Below are 16,830 nucleotides of genomic sequence, written 5' to 3' on the forward strand. Positions count from 1 at the left end.
AACACTTGATAGAGTTCAACTCTCATATGCTCTCGATAACACTAAGCAAATTGCTTCAGCATATGGTCGATATATGTTGACATATACATAATATGGCTCGGCTGACAACAAGTCCACTAAATAGTCAACAAATTGCCCCAGTTAACAAACTGAAATTTTTTTGCACACTTTGTGCGCTGTTTTTGTGTAAAAAATTTGGACTTCTAATACTGTGACCCCCAAGGTTTGAATCCAAGATCAACCTTTGGCGGCAGATGATTTGCTTCTTTAGTTCATAATCACGATCATACATCTTGTATACTAATTTTTCAATCTTGCCTAGGTTAAAGTTTGATTTTTATGATTTAGAATCCGTCGAAGACATTCTTTGTGATGTTATTTTAGTTTTCTAAATAATCCAAAACAATACAACGTGAAAAACTGTTGTGCTCAAATGTTCAATGGAATTGGACCCATTATGGACTTTAGTACCCGGAGCCCAGAGATCCATAAATTTGGAACACACAAATTGAATCTAACAATTTTCATTAACTCATTCTGCTAGCCCACCCACCTCACACAAATCAACGACTCATATTTCTTTTTCACACAATTGTGCGGTTCAAATTTGTGGATTCCTAAGCTCCGAACACTAAGGTCCAAAGTGGGTCCAATTCCATGTTCAGTGATCCCATCATTTCTAATGCTCTTTACTAAAAGAAATGAGAATCAACAGAGTACCAAGAACGTATAATTAAATATTTTTAACCAACAAGACTAAATCTTCTGCACATAGTAGAAGTGACAAATCAACTTATTGGGTTGTTAATGGGTACTCGTTAAGACTTGTTTATTTTGATATTATCAGAATGTAGTGGTGAGATTGATAGTGATGATAATGATGTAATGTGAAATCAAATTAAATAGGCCTTAATGGGTATCTATTAGCAATCTAATGAGTTAATTTGACACCCATAACATATAGCGTCAATGTCTACAACTGCGGGCAGAGCAGACCAACCGTCTAACAAAAGTAGATTAAGTAGATAGATAAAGAGAGCAGTTGACATCAAACAAAAATTTAGGTAAGTAATTCAAGCGCAATCTACGGCAATCTAACTACTTTGTATTCAATGTGAACAATCAAAGTCATCTAACCTCCAACATGAACGTAAATGCAAATCGAGATGGACCAACTAATACTATATACTACCCATGTGCTCCTTCCGTCGTGGACGAAAGATTGTCACTTGTAAAAATCCCCAACTTAAAAAATAAATAAAAATTCGTGTAGCAACTTCTTCTACTAACACTAATCTACTCTAAGAACAAGAACAGGAGAAAGTTTGAATCCGGATCACACGGTGATTTGAAGATGAATACCCTAACTCGCCATTGAAAGTAAATTAGAAAAAAACCCCAAGATTTTAATCAAGAAAGAAGATGAAAATAATCAGAATCAGAATCACCTGGCATTGAAAGCCAGTGGCACCAAATCGGACAGAGGGCTTGGACCGGCTGACGGAGCCGGAGAATTTCTACAAACCGGACACGTGGCGCTCATGCGAAGCCACTCATCGACGCATTCTGCATGGAAACAATGGTGGCAGTCCGGAATGCACCGTACTTGATCCTTGGGCTTGTACTCGGACAAGCAAATGGAGCACACCGCGTCGTTGCGCTGAGGGAGCCGCCGGCTTTCGCCGAGTACCAACTTTGGGTACGAGTCAATGGTGGGGTCGTCGAGGCCCGTGAGGACCACCACAGGCTCCGTTGAGTTGCTTGTGGTGGAGAAGCGGCGGTTGCCGTCTTCGTAGTAGTTAGAAGTGGCATCGCCTGTGTGGCCTCGGCCGGTTGAGCCTTTGACTTTAACGCAGGCGTAAGAAGCGAGCATGATGGCGGAGATGAGGACGAGGATGCTGACGGCAATGGCTATGCCGTAGCCGACGCCGACACCAGGGGCTGATGCAGGTGACTCCGCCGTGAACATGGAGAGAGAGATGTATAATTATGTAAAAGTGTATGAAAGGTGAGATTTGAAGAGGGCAGGGAGGAAGGAGGGTTTACAGGTGTGTGTTGAGAATTAGGTAGAGACAGTGGTGTCTGAAAGCCCGCCGGGGTCCGCGGGAAAAAATTAAATTGATTCCACCTTTGTAGTCTGTGTATTAATTGGGATTTATAGTGTCACCCAACTTTGGCTTTTAGATTGGAAACCGCAGTCACATGCCACTAGCCTTGAAGTGCTCTGGGCTTTATTAAGAGTTTTAAGTTATCCCACGTATAAAAAGTACAAAGCATACGGAGTCAAATTTGATTTGATGATGGGATTTGCTGTAATATTATAAATATTACAATAACTATTTCACGACAAATTTATATTCATGAATATGTGTATTTATATTAGAATTAATCTCAGTTTATTACTTTAAATTTTTTTAGTTTTCAACATTTTATACAATCAAGTTTCTTTTGTCTCAATCTATTACCTAAAGTCATAATTTTGAGTCACTTTCATGCATTTGTTAAGTATTTCGTCAAAATCTCCGTGAATTGACGATATGACACCCACATGGACAATGACTGGGCACCATGTCTCAATCTACGATCCACGTGGATATTAAATTATTAAAAAATTTTAAAAAAATTAAAATTTAGGGGTAAATCTCAGTTTACTATCTTGAAATTTCTTGGTTTTCAACATTTCAAACATCAAGTTTTTTTTCATCCCACTCTGGTACCTAAAGTGATAATTCTTAGATAGTTTCATACATCTGTCAAGCTTTCTGTTAAAATAACACTTAACTTGGGACGTGGTACTCACATGGACAGGGACTGGCGACCATGTGTCAATCTAGGGCCCACGTGGATATTAAAATTTTAAAAAATTTTAAATGGGTCACAAAGTTTCAATTTTTTCACGTTACCCTAAATGTTTAAAAATGATATTAATTTACATTTATTGTCTAATGAATTATTTGAATATTTATTAAATTGATGACACGATGAGTATAAAATCCGTAACTAAGTTTACATATAAGCCACATTTGCATTACAAAGCCTAAAAAAGTAATCAATTTAAGGAATAATTAGATGTTGAAACATACAAAAGTTTGAAAACATTACAGAGCAATATGAAAAAACTAAAACCTAATGGCCCAATTTAAAAATCACATGAAGGTAGTTAGCCCACACATTAGCTAGACGGGTTTGTCTCCCGGGTACCGAAATAGACAACACGCATTTGGGCGGTTCGTCACTCACACGTAAAAGGTAACAATCATTTCTTTCCTCACAGCCGAAATCCAACGGCCCAAACTCCTCTGCCAACCCGCTCAAATCCCAAAATATTACCAACAAAACCACCACCCTCCCCCCCGCTTCCGTTCCACCGCCCTTCCCTTCCTCCCCGAAATCGCACGACCTCGAGGTATTTCTGCTTTCTTATAGCCCACCTTCCGTGCCCTCTTCTCGTGCGGTTCCTCTTCCTCAGCTTCGTTTCGTTCCGGCGGTCCGGTTCTTCTTTCCAGGTATTGTCATTGCTCTAATAGTCCCCAATATTTGCATGCAACATCAAAGAAGAAATCTTTTTATTTTATTTTATTTCAATTTGGTTCTTGAGAATCTGGGTCGGATCCCTTTCTTGCTTGTGTTGTGTTGGTAACGGGGAATTGGTGGGAAAGGGACTGGATTGCTGAGAAATGAATGAGAAAGTTGCATCTTGCATGTTGCTTGTGAATTTGGGATTATTTTCTGTTTGTTTTGTTGAAGAAAATGGAAATTTCCCCCTTAATTATATCTGCAAGTTTCAAAATTGTGGCCATTATTGCATGTTATTGGTCCTTAATCCTTACCTAAGATAGAATAATGTGGTAATTGGTTTCTTGCCTCTTGGGCAGCTTCCAATCGTTTTATATTTTTGTAATGTGTTGTGGAATGGAATGAATTGTCTGCGGCGAGCGAGTTGGAGAGTAATGGACACAAATTGTTGTGTTATTTGATGCCAAAAATGTTTTATGCACATGTTTAGACTGCAATGGTGCGCTAATTATGCATTCTTACAGCTATTATTTGGTATCTGGTTTAAATTTGTAGGCTTTAGGTCATGTTAGACGGTTAAGAGTGCATGTTGTTTTAGGGAGTCTGTCAAACAATCATATTACTTTCTTTGCTTATTTTTCTTGGATCCAACATTTCCACACCAAGATATTAGGTTGCTTGGGTAACATTCATCGACATCATCGTGGTGTGGATGTGCAGCATAATCATTTATCATGGGCGCCATGGAAAATGTCAACAACAGAGAAGATCGTATTCCAGCTGAAGCTAGGGAGATTCTACAATCAATGGCTTCCCAGTGGGACGATGTGGTAGATTCAAAGGCACTGCAGGTGATCCCTCTCAAGGGTGCAATGACTAATGAGGTTTTCCAAATAAAGTGGCCATCAAGGACAGGGGAATTGTCACATAAAGTTCTGGTTAGGATTTATGGTGAGGGTGTCGAGGTGTTCTTTGACAGGGATAATGAGATCCGGACGTTTGAACACATGTCAAAGAATGGTCAGGGACCTCGACTGCTTGGGCGTTTTCCAAATGGCCGAATTGAAGAGTTCATCCATGCACGGGTACTTTCATTTTTATTTATCTTGCTGTCATTCTCTATCAATCTCATAATTTGCACTTAAACTAATAATAAAAAATGTTGTTTTCTATGGATCGTTACTGTTGAATTTCTTAAGAACACACAATATTCGTTCACCATTTCTACTTGGGTTTAGGAGCATATTGTATGCACCATGTTCTTTTTTTCTATCAACGCTCGGTATATTTCTAGTGCATAAGAATGCCATGCTAAATTGTCATGTCGTAGTGTTTTATGACTAACTTCCCTAGCTCAAGATCAACTTTTCTAACTAATACTAGTTTTTTCCGGAATTGATTAATTTGGTTTTACAATTCCTTCTATTGGTGGTTATGCATGAGAAAGATAAAAAATATCTATTTTTAATTTCTTGGGTTACATGGATAAATTGCATAAAGAAGTGAATTAAAGAGTTATGTAGCTCAAACTATGGAAGAACATTTTTTGTTCCTTTCCTGATATTATCACTTTCACTTGCACATTTTCAGACACTCTCAGCATGTGATCTACGTGATCCGGATATATCTGCTCTTATAGCTTCTAAACTGAAGGAGTTCCACGAACTCGATATGCCTGGTCCAAAGGTTGTCACCCTCTGGGATAGATTGCGGTACATTACTTTGTTTTTGCTCTATTATTCTCTGAAAAATTGAGATAATGCTATGTGTCTAAATTAAATGAGCTTAATTTGTCGCATAAATTACTGTTCCTACTGTTATTATAGCTTCACTCACTTCTTTGTAAATGCCCCAGAAATTGGCTCAGTACGGCCAAGAGATTGTCTACGCCAGAAGAAGTTAACTCCTTTCAGTTAGATTCTATTGGAAAGGAAATCCCGTTACTGGAGAAAGAGCTTTCAGGGCCTCATCAACGCATTGGTTTTTGCCACAATGATTTACAGTATGGTAATATAATGCTTGAGGAAGAGAGTAAATTGATAACCCTAATCGTAAGTTTCTCATTCTGCTTTGAATTTCAATTTTTTTTTTCTCACCTGAATTTTGGCAGCAAAATCTTATTTTTCATTTGATCTTTAAATTTCGATTCAAGTAAGTTGTTAAGACGTTTCATTTACATGCAACAATAGAATGCCTAGTTATCTGTACTATGCTTAGATGATTTCCTAATTTTAGTATGGGAGATGTCATTACTAGAAAGGATACCAAGTATTTCAAATAGCTCGTGTCTGTGAAATTCACAATATAATCCAACTTGTGAACAATACCAGAAAAAGATTGGGACTGAGATCATCATTAATCATCTGGACATAGTATTTCAGTTTTTATATGTATGTATATAGGTTTAAAGTTTAAGCGTCGTCGCGTATGATGTATCGATGAAAGGATTCATTTACCAAGGAAGTATGGATTTGACTGACTTCTATAAGAAAGTTCTATAATTTTCTTCTTTTTTTTCATTTCTTGGGAAGCAAATTGAGCACCATGTTTGTTGGCATATATGGAATATCCAAGTATGTCATCTACAATGTGCAATAGGGCATGAACAACAGTGATAAAATTCTTTGGTTCTGATATTATATTTACCTTTCATGCCAGGACTATGAATATGCAAGTTATAATGCTGTAGCATTTGACATAGCGAATCATTTCTGTGAGATGGCAGCTGACTATCACACTGATACACCTCATATTTTGGACTACAGAAAATATCCTGGTTTGTCATCTGTTGTGGCACATGTTTTTATATCTATCTTGTTTTATTTCCTTCTGTTTCCATGCTATAACTTGACCTGCCACTCACAACAGGTTCGGAGGAGCGTCAGCGGTTTGTTCGTTTGTATCTGAGTTCTTCAGGTAATATTATTTTCTTGATTATGTTGTAATTTCTCTATCTCCCTCAAGAAATTGGAAGAATTTATTTGATTTTCTCTGAATTGTGGGATTTGTATGCAGGCAATCAACCTACTGAGAGCGAAGTGGAGCGGCTGGTTCAAGACGTTGAGAACTATACTCTTGCAAGCCATCTCTTTTGGGGCTTATGGGGAATCATTTCGGTACTTGTCGTTTCAACATAGTCTTCGTGGCTTGAACCTTATTATCATAGAAACCTATTGCCACTTTGACTAGGCACTTGCACTCTTGTGGCTTCCATAATGAGTGCTAACGCTTGCGTTCTTTATATGATAGTTTATCCTATAAGCTATCCTGTCCATGATAGGATGTCTTTCTGATTTTAATTGTGATCAAGGATTTACCTACCTCCTACCTGATATACATAATGCGTAGCAATACTTTCCTGTGGCTATATTTAAGTTGGCAGGAAATAGTAACATGCATTCATTTGTTTCTTGGAGGAAATAGTGATCATGCATTCATTTTTCCAGGAACATGTGAATGAAATTGACTTTGACTACATGGAATATGCAAGGCAGAGGTTTCAACAGTACTGGATAAGCAGGCCTAAGCTGTTGGGTTCTGTTGGATCTCCTCCAGATGTTGTAACTGATGGTAACTATATTGTTTAGTTCTTCTGTGTGTTTAACTCATGCTTCTATAGTCCTTTGATTGCACTATATTGCAGGCTAGCAAGTGTATTTTGTTATCTGATAATGACTTTATAGGAGAGATCCCCAAGTTGTTTTCTGTATTTACTTCTGTCTCCTTGGATGCATCATCTTTGATTGATCCTGTACTGTTTTAAGGATGTGATGAGCAGTCAGCAATGTATATTTTTCAATGGATATTTTGTGCCATGACTTTCTCGGTTGTTGATTCATCTAAAGGTGGCCTAAACCTGATATTGTGATCTTCAAAGCTCAGTTAGGTGGGAGTAGTTCAAGGTACCTTTGGTTGAGTTTGGTTGGATGAACATAAATAACTTGACGCCGTTGAAATTTAACGAGTGAAATTGTTTTGCAAGTCCTAGTAGGCTAGTACTGAAGTCGTGATCACTAATGAGGTTCATTTTCCCAAAGCTACAAGACATTACTTAAAAGTTCTAATTTTCTATTTATCCCAAGCTAAATCATAGCTTTAGCTCTTGATCGTGAAAGGGTTTCCATAACTACATCATAATATTGCCTTCTTCTGTGTATTGTTAAAGATGACTATTGAACATGTAGATAGTGGAGCACTCTCTCTGAGTGGTAAATGTTTTAATGGGGCTGTAAGTTATGGAGACTAGGCACCTGAAAATATTAGGCTATGGTTGAAAACTCAGTTTGATTGATTGGTAACTGCGACAAAGGATATCCATGAAAGTTTGGGTAAATGGTAACGTCAATGTTTATATTTCTTTTTAGGGCTCTGTTGATGAATGCAAAGTGCATATTTTGGTGTGGGAATCCAACGGACATTATCTTCAGTTTCCTTGCCCGTCCTTTTAGGAAGCTCTCTAGCTTTTTTATTTCTCTGCTGCAATTTCATTGCTGTATTTCTTGCTTCTCCATCCCATGCTTTAGTAAATGCATGATCTCCATGTCATGAAGTTGCACCATACATATCTTTAATACTTTGTATTTGAGAATTTTCCCACATTATGCACTGCTTATGTACAAAAAATAAATGTTTCAGTTAAATATGGTACGTATTGAGCTGCTGTTTAACACCACATGCGAGGCTGTGGAGACGCTCTTCTTCTTTGCATCTTGTGCAAAAGGTGAGTTTTCATAGTGTGCATATCAAAACGCTGTTCCTGGCTTTTAAGAATTGCTAGAACCCCCTGTAATTCAACAGTCTCTATACATTTTGTGTTCTCAATCACAAGACAAATGGGATCATAGGGTTTGCTAAGACTAATTAAAACCTTTCGCACAAGTCTTTCATTAGATAACACTTCATCAAACGTCTTCATCTGGTTAATCAGTTCATTCAAACGTGTAAGATACACAGATAATGATTCATTATCACGCATTCTAGTATACTCAAATTCACGTCGAAGATTTTGGAGTTTAACCGACCATACTTGATCACCACCGTGGTATTCTCCATATAGCAAATCCCATGCCATCTTCACTGAATCGACGTTGGCAATTTGAGGAAATATTTGATCTGAGACCACACTCTCTATAATACCTAGAGCTTTTGCGTCTTACATGTAAGCAGCCACTGTTTTCTCATCATTTTCCTCTTCTGAGCTTCCTTCAACCTTCTTCTTCTTCTTTGACTCTGAGGTCGTGACCCCTTTTTCAACTAATTTCCATAACCCATGAGATTTGAAGATCGTCACCATCTTGATTCTACAGAACTCGTAGTTCTCACCGGAGAAGATCGGAGTTCTCACCTCATAACTTCCAGATCCAGCCATCTCTTAGCTTAGATGATACGAACACAAATCGAATTAGGTTTCTATGGAGTTCCAGCGACATCACTTGAACCAAAACGAACTTGAGTGTAGCTCGATTGCTTCAACGTCGATGACGTCCACTTCATAGTTCACGCCCCGATCTCAATTGATCAAACCTGGCTCTAAGGCCATGTTGAAGTTTGATTTAGAGTGTGCTAATTTTAAGAGAAGAAGAGGAAATCACAGAAAAAATGAAGATGGATATGGGTGCTTCACTCTCTGCAAAATTGCAGAGAATGTTCTTCCTTTTCTGTATTCACACTCTCACACACACAACAATGCATAACGGTTAGTTATGCATCTGGATTCTCACCATTACATCAGGAAATGATCCCAGCCACACATCTAGCTAAGTTCTAGGATCTTTACACATGTCACTTAGACATAATTACAATATGAGCCCTACGCTTGGTGAAAATAATCGAAGTGGATACACAACTAAACTCAAGGCTTATTTTACTGAACTCAGATTAGCTCAATGCTTATACACTAACAGGATGAACATAAAAAGGTAACTTGACGCGGTTGAAATTTAACGAGTGAAATTGCTTTGCAAGTCCAAGTAGGCTAGTACTGAAGTCGTGATCACTAATCAGGTTCATTTTCCCAAAGCTATAAGACATTACTTAAAAGTTCTAATTTTCTATTTATCCCAAGCTAAATCATAGCTTTAGCTCTTGATCGTGAAAGGGTTTCCATAACTACATCATAATATTGCCTTCTTCTGTGTATTGTTAAAGATGACTATTGAACATGTAGATAGTGGAGCACTCTCTCTGAGTGGTAAATGTTTTAATGGGGCTGTAAGTTATGGAGACTAGGCACCTGAAAACATTAGGCTGTGGTTGAAAACTCAGTTTGATTGATTGGTAACTGCGACAAATGATATCCATGAAAGTTTGGGTAAATGGTAACGTCAAAGTTTATATTTCTTTTTAGGGCTCTGTTGATGAATCAAAGTGCATATTTTGGTGTGGGAATCCAACAGACGTTATCTTCAGTTTCCTTGCCCGTCCTTTTAGGAAGCTCTCTAGCTTTTGATTTCTCTGCTGCAATTTCATTGCTGTATTTCTTGCTTCTCCATCCCATGCTTTAGTAAATGCATCATCTCCATGCCATGAAGTTGCACCATACATATCTTTAATACTTTGTATTTGAGAATTTTCCCACATTATGCAATGCTAATGTACAAAAAATAAATGTTTCAGTTAAATATGGTATGCATTGAGCTGCTGTTTAACAGCACATGTGAGGCTGTGGAGACGCTCTTCTTCTTTGCATCTTTTGTTCTGGTTAGTTGTAAGTTATAAAAGGGATCACTGTTTGATCAGATATTATGAAAATGTAAATGTTCATGTTAGCGCTATAAATTAGCAGCATCTTTTGGATCATTGGATGAAATTCACTTCTGCATTGTTCGGACGCATTTCTATCAGCTTGTAACCTTATCGTGTATGTTTTTTTTACATGTTTAATCTCCCCTGTGGTTTTCTTTTTCTCTTGTCCATTCTTCAGGCTTTTCTTTTAGGTGAAGGTGAGTTTTGGTTTGCACGCGAACAAAAGGGTACCGGAAAAACATTAGCTAAGCGGCCAAGTATCTTGAAGAAGCTTCAGAAATATTTCAGCTTCACAAAGACGAAAACTTAGGTTTGGAGATTTCCTCAACTAAGGGTGCATCAGTTTCAGAGGGGGAAGATTCGCGAGTGGATTGCATAATGGGATGAAGTGGTGTACCGTGTAACGTAAGACTGGTGTGGCGAGTGCAGAAAGTGGGATTTGAGGTTTGTAAACGATTGATCATGTCTTCGTCTGATCGATCTTTCATAACGTCCTCTCTTATATTGGCATCCACAGCGTGATTGCAATTTCTGGAGCCTCTGCAGTTCGAGTGGCCCTTTGGTAACAAGCGCGTAAAGGTTTTAATATTGTCGGGAGTGCTGTCTTCTTTGATGCATTATGTACTGTTGGTTTATGTTATATAGTATACGACGATACTTTCTTTTTTCTGCCTTGTCCCTTTTTTTGGATAAAATTTTCTCAGATTTCTTGGGTAACAAAACAAATCAAATTTTCTCAAAACTCAGTAATTTACGAACTTGGTTACAGTACATGCATTTACGTACATTCACCGTATCACGGTCAGATACGTAACAAAAAATAGAGAATATCATATTTGATTCCTATTCGGAAGTAGCCCTGTCCTCCTGCAGAGCTTCCTTTATGGATCTCGAACCACCATGAATCCATCGTCGTTGATTCTTTGCATATAGTTCCCCCAAGCGTTCTTCGATGCCACTCTTCAGATCGTAACGACCAGAAATATTGACACCGTACGAATGTCGCAGTACATTGAAGCATGCATCAGCACCACATTGCTTGCTTTACTTGCGTTCGCGAGCCTAAAGTCTTGTCGTCGAGCCGGTCTGGATCGATCCATGACAGATTCTCCTAACTCCATAAAAATATGGGTTGGGTCAGAGACTCTGTTTGCCATAATATACTCGTATGCAGAACATAAAGCAAATGCTGACGACTCCAAACTCAGAACATCGTGGTCAGTGCATAAGAACTCAGAACATCGTGGTCGGTGCATAAGAACTCAGCACGCACGTACTTAGATCATCTCCAACCGAAAGAACTAAACATAACTTCTCCAGAATTATAGTCTGCAAAAAAAATACTTTTTAATGAACAGTGTCAGGCCATACTCATGTATCATCTCCAACCGAAAGGACTAAACATAGCCCCTCTAAATAATTTATTAGTTTTAAGTTTATACCTTAAATTTATTGGTAATTTAGTTAAACTACCGTTAGATTTTTTTTCAAATATAATCGTTGAATTTGAATGAATTATTACAACTGAGGAACTGAGTCCTAAAAATTGGCTAAGAGGGGGCTACATTTGGCCCTAATGACCTTTCGGCCAAATAATGGCCCGGTGGATTTCAAAGAATTATGGCCCAGTCATTGGTTGAAAATGAATTTTTTGGCAAAGCAATCCATTTTTTGACTTTTAGACCTTTAGACTTCTCTATTGGAGATGACCTTAAGACCTGGTTTGGTACTGAGGTGATTCTGAAAAAAGCTGCTATCAAAAAAAGCTGGGAGCTGTTTTTGTGTTTGGTAAACACTCAGCTTCAGCTTTTTTTCACAGTTTTGGATGAAAAAAAGCCAAAAACAAGAAGCTGCAAAACCTAGCTTTGAAAAACTGGCTTTTTTTCACATCTGTTTTACATAAAAGTTTACCAAACACTCTAATACTGCTTTTTTTTTTCAAAAGCACTTTTACAAAAAAGTTTACCAAACACTCTGCTGCTTTATTTCACAGCTGCTTATTCTCACAGCACAGCAGAAGCAGCTTTTTTTCAAAGCACAGCAATACCAAACCAGCCCTAAGTCTCATCAAAACCTCAAATTTCAATTTTTTCAGCTAGTTGTTTTTTTAATAACTCAAAATGTTCATATTTGGTCTTATCAAAATATAATGGTCTCCTCTCCTTTGACATCTTTCGGTGATCCAATATGTATCTTTGTGGCAAAACTCGTTAAATAACTTCTTTTTTTTTTTAATCCCAAGAAAGAATTCATCCCAACGTTCCTATAAAACTGAATAAAATAAAAAATAAAAAATAAAATTCAAGAGGGTACAACGGTGATTTCATACGTTTTGCTATGGAAAATACACATTTGACTAACGAGAGATGCCAAAAGATGAGAGTTTATTGTGTTTAATGTTTTGCTACGGAAAATACACATTGAACTAACGAGAGATGCCAAAAAATGAGAGTTTATTGTGTTTTGATATATTATATTTTGTGCATTTTGAGTTCATAAGAAAAAAATAATTGAAAAATTAAAACAAAGGCAATTGAATTGTGGGTGCATTTTGAATTCATCTTAAGCCATGTGAGCTCTTTTTTGGTGCAGTGTGAATTACAATCGCTAAAGTTTTATGCAAATTAAGATTAACTTTGCTTTATTCTATGTCACTCAAAAATAGTAGTGTTATAATAAAATTTTTTACTCCAAATACTTTAAAAATTTGACGTAACTAAATGAACACAATTGAATTTCAATCCAATAATAAATGTGATGAACAATCAAATTTCTTTAACATGAGCATAGATTAAAATTAAAATCTTAAATCGATTACATATTTTCAATAATTAGCCTAGTTTCGTCTTTTCAAGATTAAATGTTGAAACGTATGATTTTAAGATCCGCCGAGAATCTTCGTTTCACTGTTTGTAATTTGTTTCAGTTTATTTTTAAGAAAAAAGGAAAAAGGTCAACAAAAATAAAAAGACCAAAAAACATTTAGATGACGTAGCCATCTTAAAATCCACCAAACCTCCGACGCAAAGCAAAGGACACCCAATCCGCAAGTGGGAAAAATATCGGAATTTGGATTCCATCCGGATCATTTTGTGAGTGCCTTAGGAATTCTCACATCTTAGCCATTCATTATGTATCGTGCGGTCAAAAATAATTTCACTTTTTATTTAAAATTAAACATAAATAGTATCTGACGAAAAATGACCGCACGATTTACGATGAACGGTTAGGATGTAGGAATCCCTAGGATCCCCGCAAAGTGCATCCGAAGAGGATCCTCATCCAAAAATATCATCCCTCCCTCTCCTCCTCCTCCTCCACTGCATCCCTTCTGCCTCTCCTCTCCACAATAAAACTCTCCAACAAAATTTACTTTGCATTTGAGTGTCTGAGTGTTATTCTGCAAACAATGGCAGCCGCAGCACAAGCTCTGATTGCAGCAGCAAACACATTCACATGCACATTTCCTACACAACAAAGGAGCTCCTTCTTCTCCAGAAAACTTCATAAAGCTAATCATCTCACAGTAGTTAGAGCTTCCACCGAAGATGCTGACTGTAATGTGGAAGAATGTGCTCCTGACAAGGAGGTCACCCTCTCTCTCTCTCTCTCTCACATATATGTATATATACATATGTATGCATATAAACTCTACCTAGGTGTTTGGTGTAAGATTGTTTATGGTTTTTTATCTTAACGCTGGATGTGTTTATTTTCTGTGACTTAAATTAATTGATTAATTAAGGCAAGCAAAAGTTTTGAATTTAACCCATCCATGTTGGAGCTTTTTGCAGCGATGGGTTGGTAATCTCAGATTACTGGATTGGATTCTACATATGTATGCATATAAACTCTACCTAGGTGTTTGTTGTAAGATTGTTTATGGTTTTTGATCTTAATGCTGGATGTGTTTATTTTCTGTGACTTAAATTAATTGATTAATTAAGGCAAGCAAAAGTTTTGAATTTAACCCATCCATGTTGGAGCTTTTTGCAGCGATGGGTTGGTAATCTCAGATTACTGGATTGGATTCTACAGAAAACAGATACCCTAATTTAGGATTAAGTTTAACTATATGTAATTGGTCATTTTCCCGATTAATTTTTCACTTCCAGTTATGTTTGCTGTAGTAATTGGGGAGAGTTGTTACTGCCTAGGACGCTAATTCAGGATTTCAATCACATTGCAAACCAATATGTTTGATGACAAATAAATGAAGATTTTTGCGTGGTCTTTGTGTTTGTTTTGTGGACTTATCTACCGCGCATCCTCATGGCATTAGTTTGAAGAGTGACTTCCCGAAGGGAAGAGGCAACTCGACTACTCTTGGTCTTTGATGGAATCTGGAATTTGAAATAGTTTTTTGTTGTTTTTGTAGCATAATTGGAACTTTAATAGCAAGTTATTCCTTAGAATTCCTGTTATGATTCACCTCACCCATGCCTTGAAGCTGTTGGTATACTATCCGAGTCTCCCTTTGCACCGATAATTGCAATGAAAAGAAGTTAGTTTGTAAATCTCTGCGACCAGCGGAAGCCCATAGGCATATGTGGATGAGAAAAGATTTCCAACCATCGGTTAAGAAATCAAAACATATTGGAGTGAAACTCTCAAACCACAAATGTTGAACTATTCTTTGGGTCCTAGTGTTCCAAGCTGTGGTGTCCACATCCTTCTTCCTCACACGAGTCTGTCTTTCTCATGGAAAACAAATCTGACCAGGAACGAAAACTGACAATTAAAGAGCGGGGGATTTCTAGGGTCAATGACATGTTTATTGGCATTCTACTTGACAGAAAAAGGATAATTAAACAAATATATTTTTGATATTTTTCTTGTGGTGTGAATAGGTTGGAAAAGTGAGCGTGGAATGGTTGGCTGGTGAGAAGACAAAAATTTCTGGGACATTTCCACCCCGCAATCGGGGTTGGACTGGATACGTTGAGAAGGACACTGCTGGACAGACAAACATATATTCTGTGGAGGTTAGTAAATATTGAATTTTTACACTCTGCTAGACTTCTGCATTCTGCCTCTTTTTACCTTTCCGTTTTTTGTTGTTTTTTCTTTGAGAAATCGGTGTTTTATTTCTTATTTGAAATTTTGAAGCCAAAAAAACATTGAATGTACCGGACAGAATGATTATAACTGATCATTACGAAAAGAAAAAAAAAAACCTCTGAAAAGTTATTCAGAGCTTGGTTGAGCGATGATATATTAGATCAAAAAACAAGGGTGACCTGAGAAAAGTAATGCCAACAGAAAATGTAAAATCACAGTTGACATCTTCTTCACAAGACCAAATTTTCAGTTCATATGACCAAACTTTTTGGGTTTTGTATATTGGAAAATTTTGAAAGTAAACTTGTAGTTCTTCCTGATGCCGAGCATCATGTATTAGTATCCTAATCGATTATTTCTATAGAATTGCAGAATTAGAGAGCTGTTGTAGAGATGGTAGTAAACATCATTCTGTTTGTCATATTCTTGTACTAGTAAATAAGTCTTGCCTCCTGACAAGACGTGTAGTGAATTACCATGAGATTCAGCAATGCTTAAAACTGATGGATCATTAGCTTAATCGAGTATTTTAGTTGGAATGGAAGAAATTGAAAGTTGCTGTTGAGAAAATGGTGAACGTCATTCTCTTTATTGTATCTTTTTTTAACTAGTAAATAAGTCTTGCCTCAGGATGTGGGGAGTATAGTTTACTTTAAGCTGAAAACGTTGATCATAACTCTTGTAACGCGCATGCTTCAGAGGGGTATACAAAGTTCATTAACCACACCCTCAAAAGAGATGTTTGAAACCTACTAATGTATATAGTGGCTATCAGTTCATAGGGTTTGGTTGTTCTGTTTCTTTTCCTCTCTTATTTGCTTGCTCGAGACTCGAGTATATGTCACGTTACAGTGCGCCAACTTTCTTAGCTTGTCTACATTTTCCAGCCTGCAGTTTACGTAGCAGAAAGCGTGATAAGCTCAGGAACTGCAGGGTCTTCTGCCGATGGAGCTGAGAACACAGCAGCAATCGCAGCTGGGGTTGCCCTCATTGCTGTTGCTGCAGCTTCATCGGTACTCCTCCAAGTAGGTAAGAACTCACCTCCGGTGGTGCAGAAGGTAGATTACTCTGGGCCATCACTTAGTTACTACATCAACAAGTTCAAACCGGAGACAATCGAAGCCTTGGCGCCAAGTGTGGTTGAATCTTCCCAGCCGGAACCCTCCCAGATTCAGGTTGAGTCACAGGTTCTGCCGGAGCCTTCTGCGAGCGATGTCAGCAATATCTCTTAGGCAATGAAGCTGCTGGAATTTTCTGATATGTAAAATTTACTAAAAGCTTTTCTTCTTTCTCATCACCAGTTTATCTGAGTAATTATTAGGATGTATGTTGTGATACATCTTTGAACAGCAAAATGTAAATCAAAGTACACAAGTTGTGGGGAATGTCATTTTGGAAGAATACGGGCTGTGAGAAATGACAGATTTTGTAAGTGCTTTTAAAATCGCTAAATGCGTTTTCAAGTAACTCAAAGCACTTTTAATGTCAACATTTACACGTAAAAGTTAA

At 37.5% G+C, this 16,830-nt stretch overlaps 3 protein-coding genes across 10 annotated transcripts; 2 read left to right on the forward strand and 1 right to left on the reverse strand.

Moving 5' to 3' along the window:
- Nucleotides 1–1,085: 1,085 nt before the first annotated feature.
- On the reverse strand, nucleotides 1,086–2,198 carry LOC103959980 (putative RING-H2 finger protein ATL69). Its single transcript, XM_018650554.2, has one exon. It carries the CDS (start codon nucleotides 1,967–1,969, stop codon nucleotides 1,445–1,447), a length of 525 nt encoding a protein of 174 aa, XP_018506070.1. The 5' UTR covers nucleotides 1,970–2,198; the 3' UTR covers nucleotides 1,086–1,444.
- A 1,051-nt stretch (nucleotides 2,199–3,249) lies between these two features.
- Nucleotides 3,250–10,929, forward strand: LOC103959982 (probable choline kinase 2). Of its 8 annotated transcripts, none has more exons than XR_007253932.1 (11): nucleotides 3,252–3,506; nucleotides 4,237–4,601; nucleotides 5,107–5,228; nucleotides 5,372–5,567; nucleotides 6,175–6,292; nucleotides 6,385–6,432; nucleotides 6,532–6,632; nucleotides 6,963–7,086; nucleotides 8,152–8,236; nucleotides 10,132–10,222; nucleotides 10,439–10,929. XR_007253932.1 is itself a non-coding variant. In XM_009372370.3 (9 exons), the coding sequence occupies exons 2-9, from the start codon at nucleotides 4,251–4,253 to the stop codon at nucleotides 10,453–10,455; spliced, it is 1,077 nt and encodes a 358-aa protein (XP_009370645.2). In that variant the 5' UTR covers nucleotides 3,252–3,506; nucleotides 4,237–4,250; the 3' UTR covers nucleotides 10,456–10,929. The 8 variants fall into 8 exon arrangements, 1 of the variants encoding a protein (XP_009370645.2); XR_007253930.1 differs by having other exon boundaries at nucleotides 10,132–10,215; XR_007253931.1 differs by lacking the exon at nucleotides 10,132–10,222 and having other exon boundaries at nucleotides 3,250–3,506; nucleotides 4,183–4,601.
- A 2,720-nt stretch (nucleotides 10,930–13,649) lies between these two features.
- LOC103959981 (protein MAINTENANCE OF PSII UNDER HIGH LIGHT 1) lies at nucleotides 13,650–16,706 on the forward strand. Its single transcript, XM_009372359.3, has 3 exons — nucleotides 13,650–13,849; nucleotides 15,111–15,245; nucleotides 16,209–16,706. Exons 1-3 carry the CDS (start codon nucleotides 13,670–13,672, stop codon nucleotides 16,551–16,553), a joined length of 660 nt encoding a protein of 219 aa, XP_009370634.2. The 5' UTR covers nucleotides 13,650–13,669; the 3' UTR covers nucleotides 16,554–16,706.
- Nucleotides 16,707–16,830: the final 124 nt, after the last annotated feature.

Source organism: the organism of the source record quoted next, unplaced genomic scaffold, assembly GCF_019419815.1.
Source record: "Pyrus x bretschneideri cultivar Hongxiangsu unplaced genomic scaffold, Pyrus_bretschneideri_v1 Contig62, whole genome shotgun sequence".
Taxonomy (NCBI): domain Eukaryota; kingdom Viridiplantae; phylum Streptophyta; class Magnoliopsida; order Rosales; family Rosaceae; genus Pyrus; species Pyrus x bretschneideri.

Bases quoted from the DNA above. Each gene is read 5' to 3' on its own strand.
- LOC103959980 (XM_018650554.2), bottom strand. From the start codon at position 1,969: ATGTTCACGGCGGAGTCACCTGCATCAGCCCCTGGTGTCGGCGTCGGC.
- LOC103959982 (XM_009372370.3), top strand. From the start codon at position 4,251: ATGGGCGCCATGGAAAATGTCAACAACAGAGAAGATCGTATTCCAGCT. The intron at 5,229-5,371 runs GTACATTACTTT...TAAATGCCCCAG, and splicing joins ACCCTCTGGGATAGATTGCG to AAATTGGCTCAGTACGGCCA. The intron at 5,568-6,174 runs GTAAGTTTCTCA...CTTTCATGCCAG, and splicing joins GTAAATTGATAACCCTAATC to GACTATGAATATGCAAGTTA.
- LOC103959981 (XM_009372359.3), top strand. From the start codon at position 13,670: ATGGCAGCCGCAGCACAAGCTCTGATTGCAGCAGCAAACACATTCACA. The intron at 13,850-15,110 runs GTCACCCTCTCT...TGGTGTGAATAG, and splicing joins AATGTGCTCCTGACAAGGAG to GTTGGAAAAGTGAGCGTGGA. The intron at 15,246-16,208 runs GTTAGTAAATAT...TACATTTTCCAG, and splicing joins CAAACATATATTCTGTGGAG to CCTGCAGTTTACGTAGCAGA.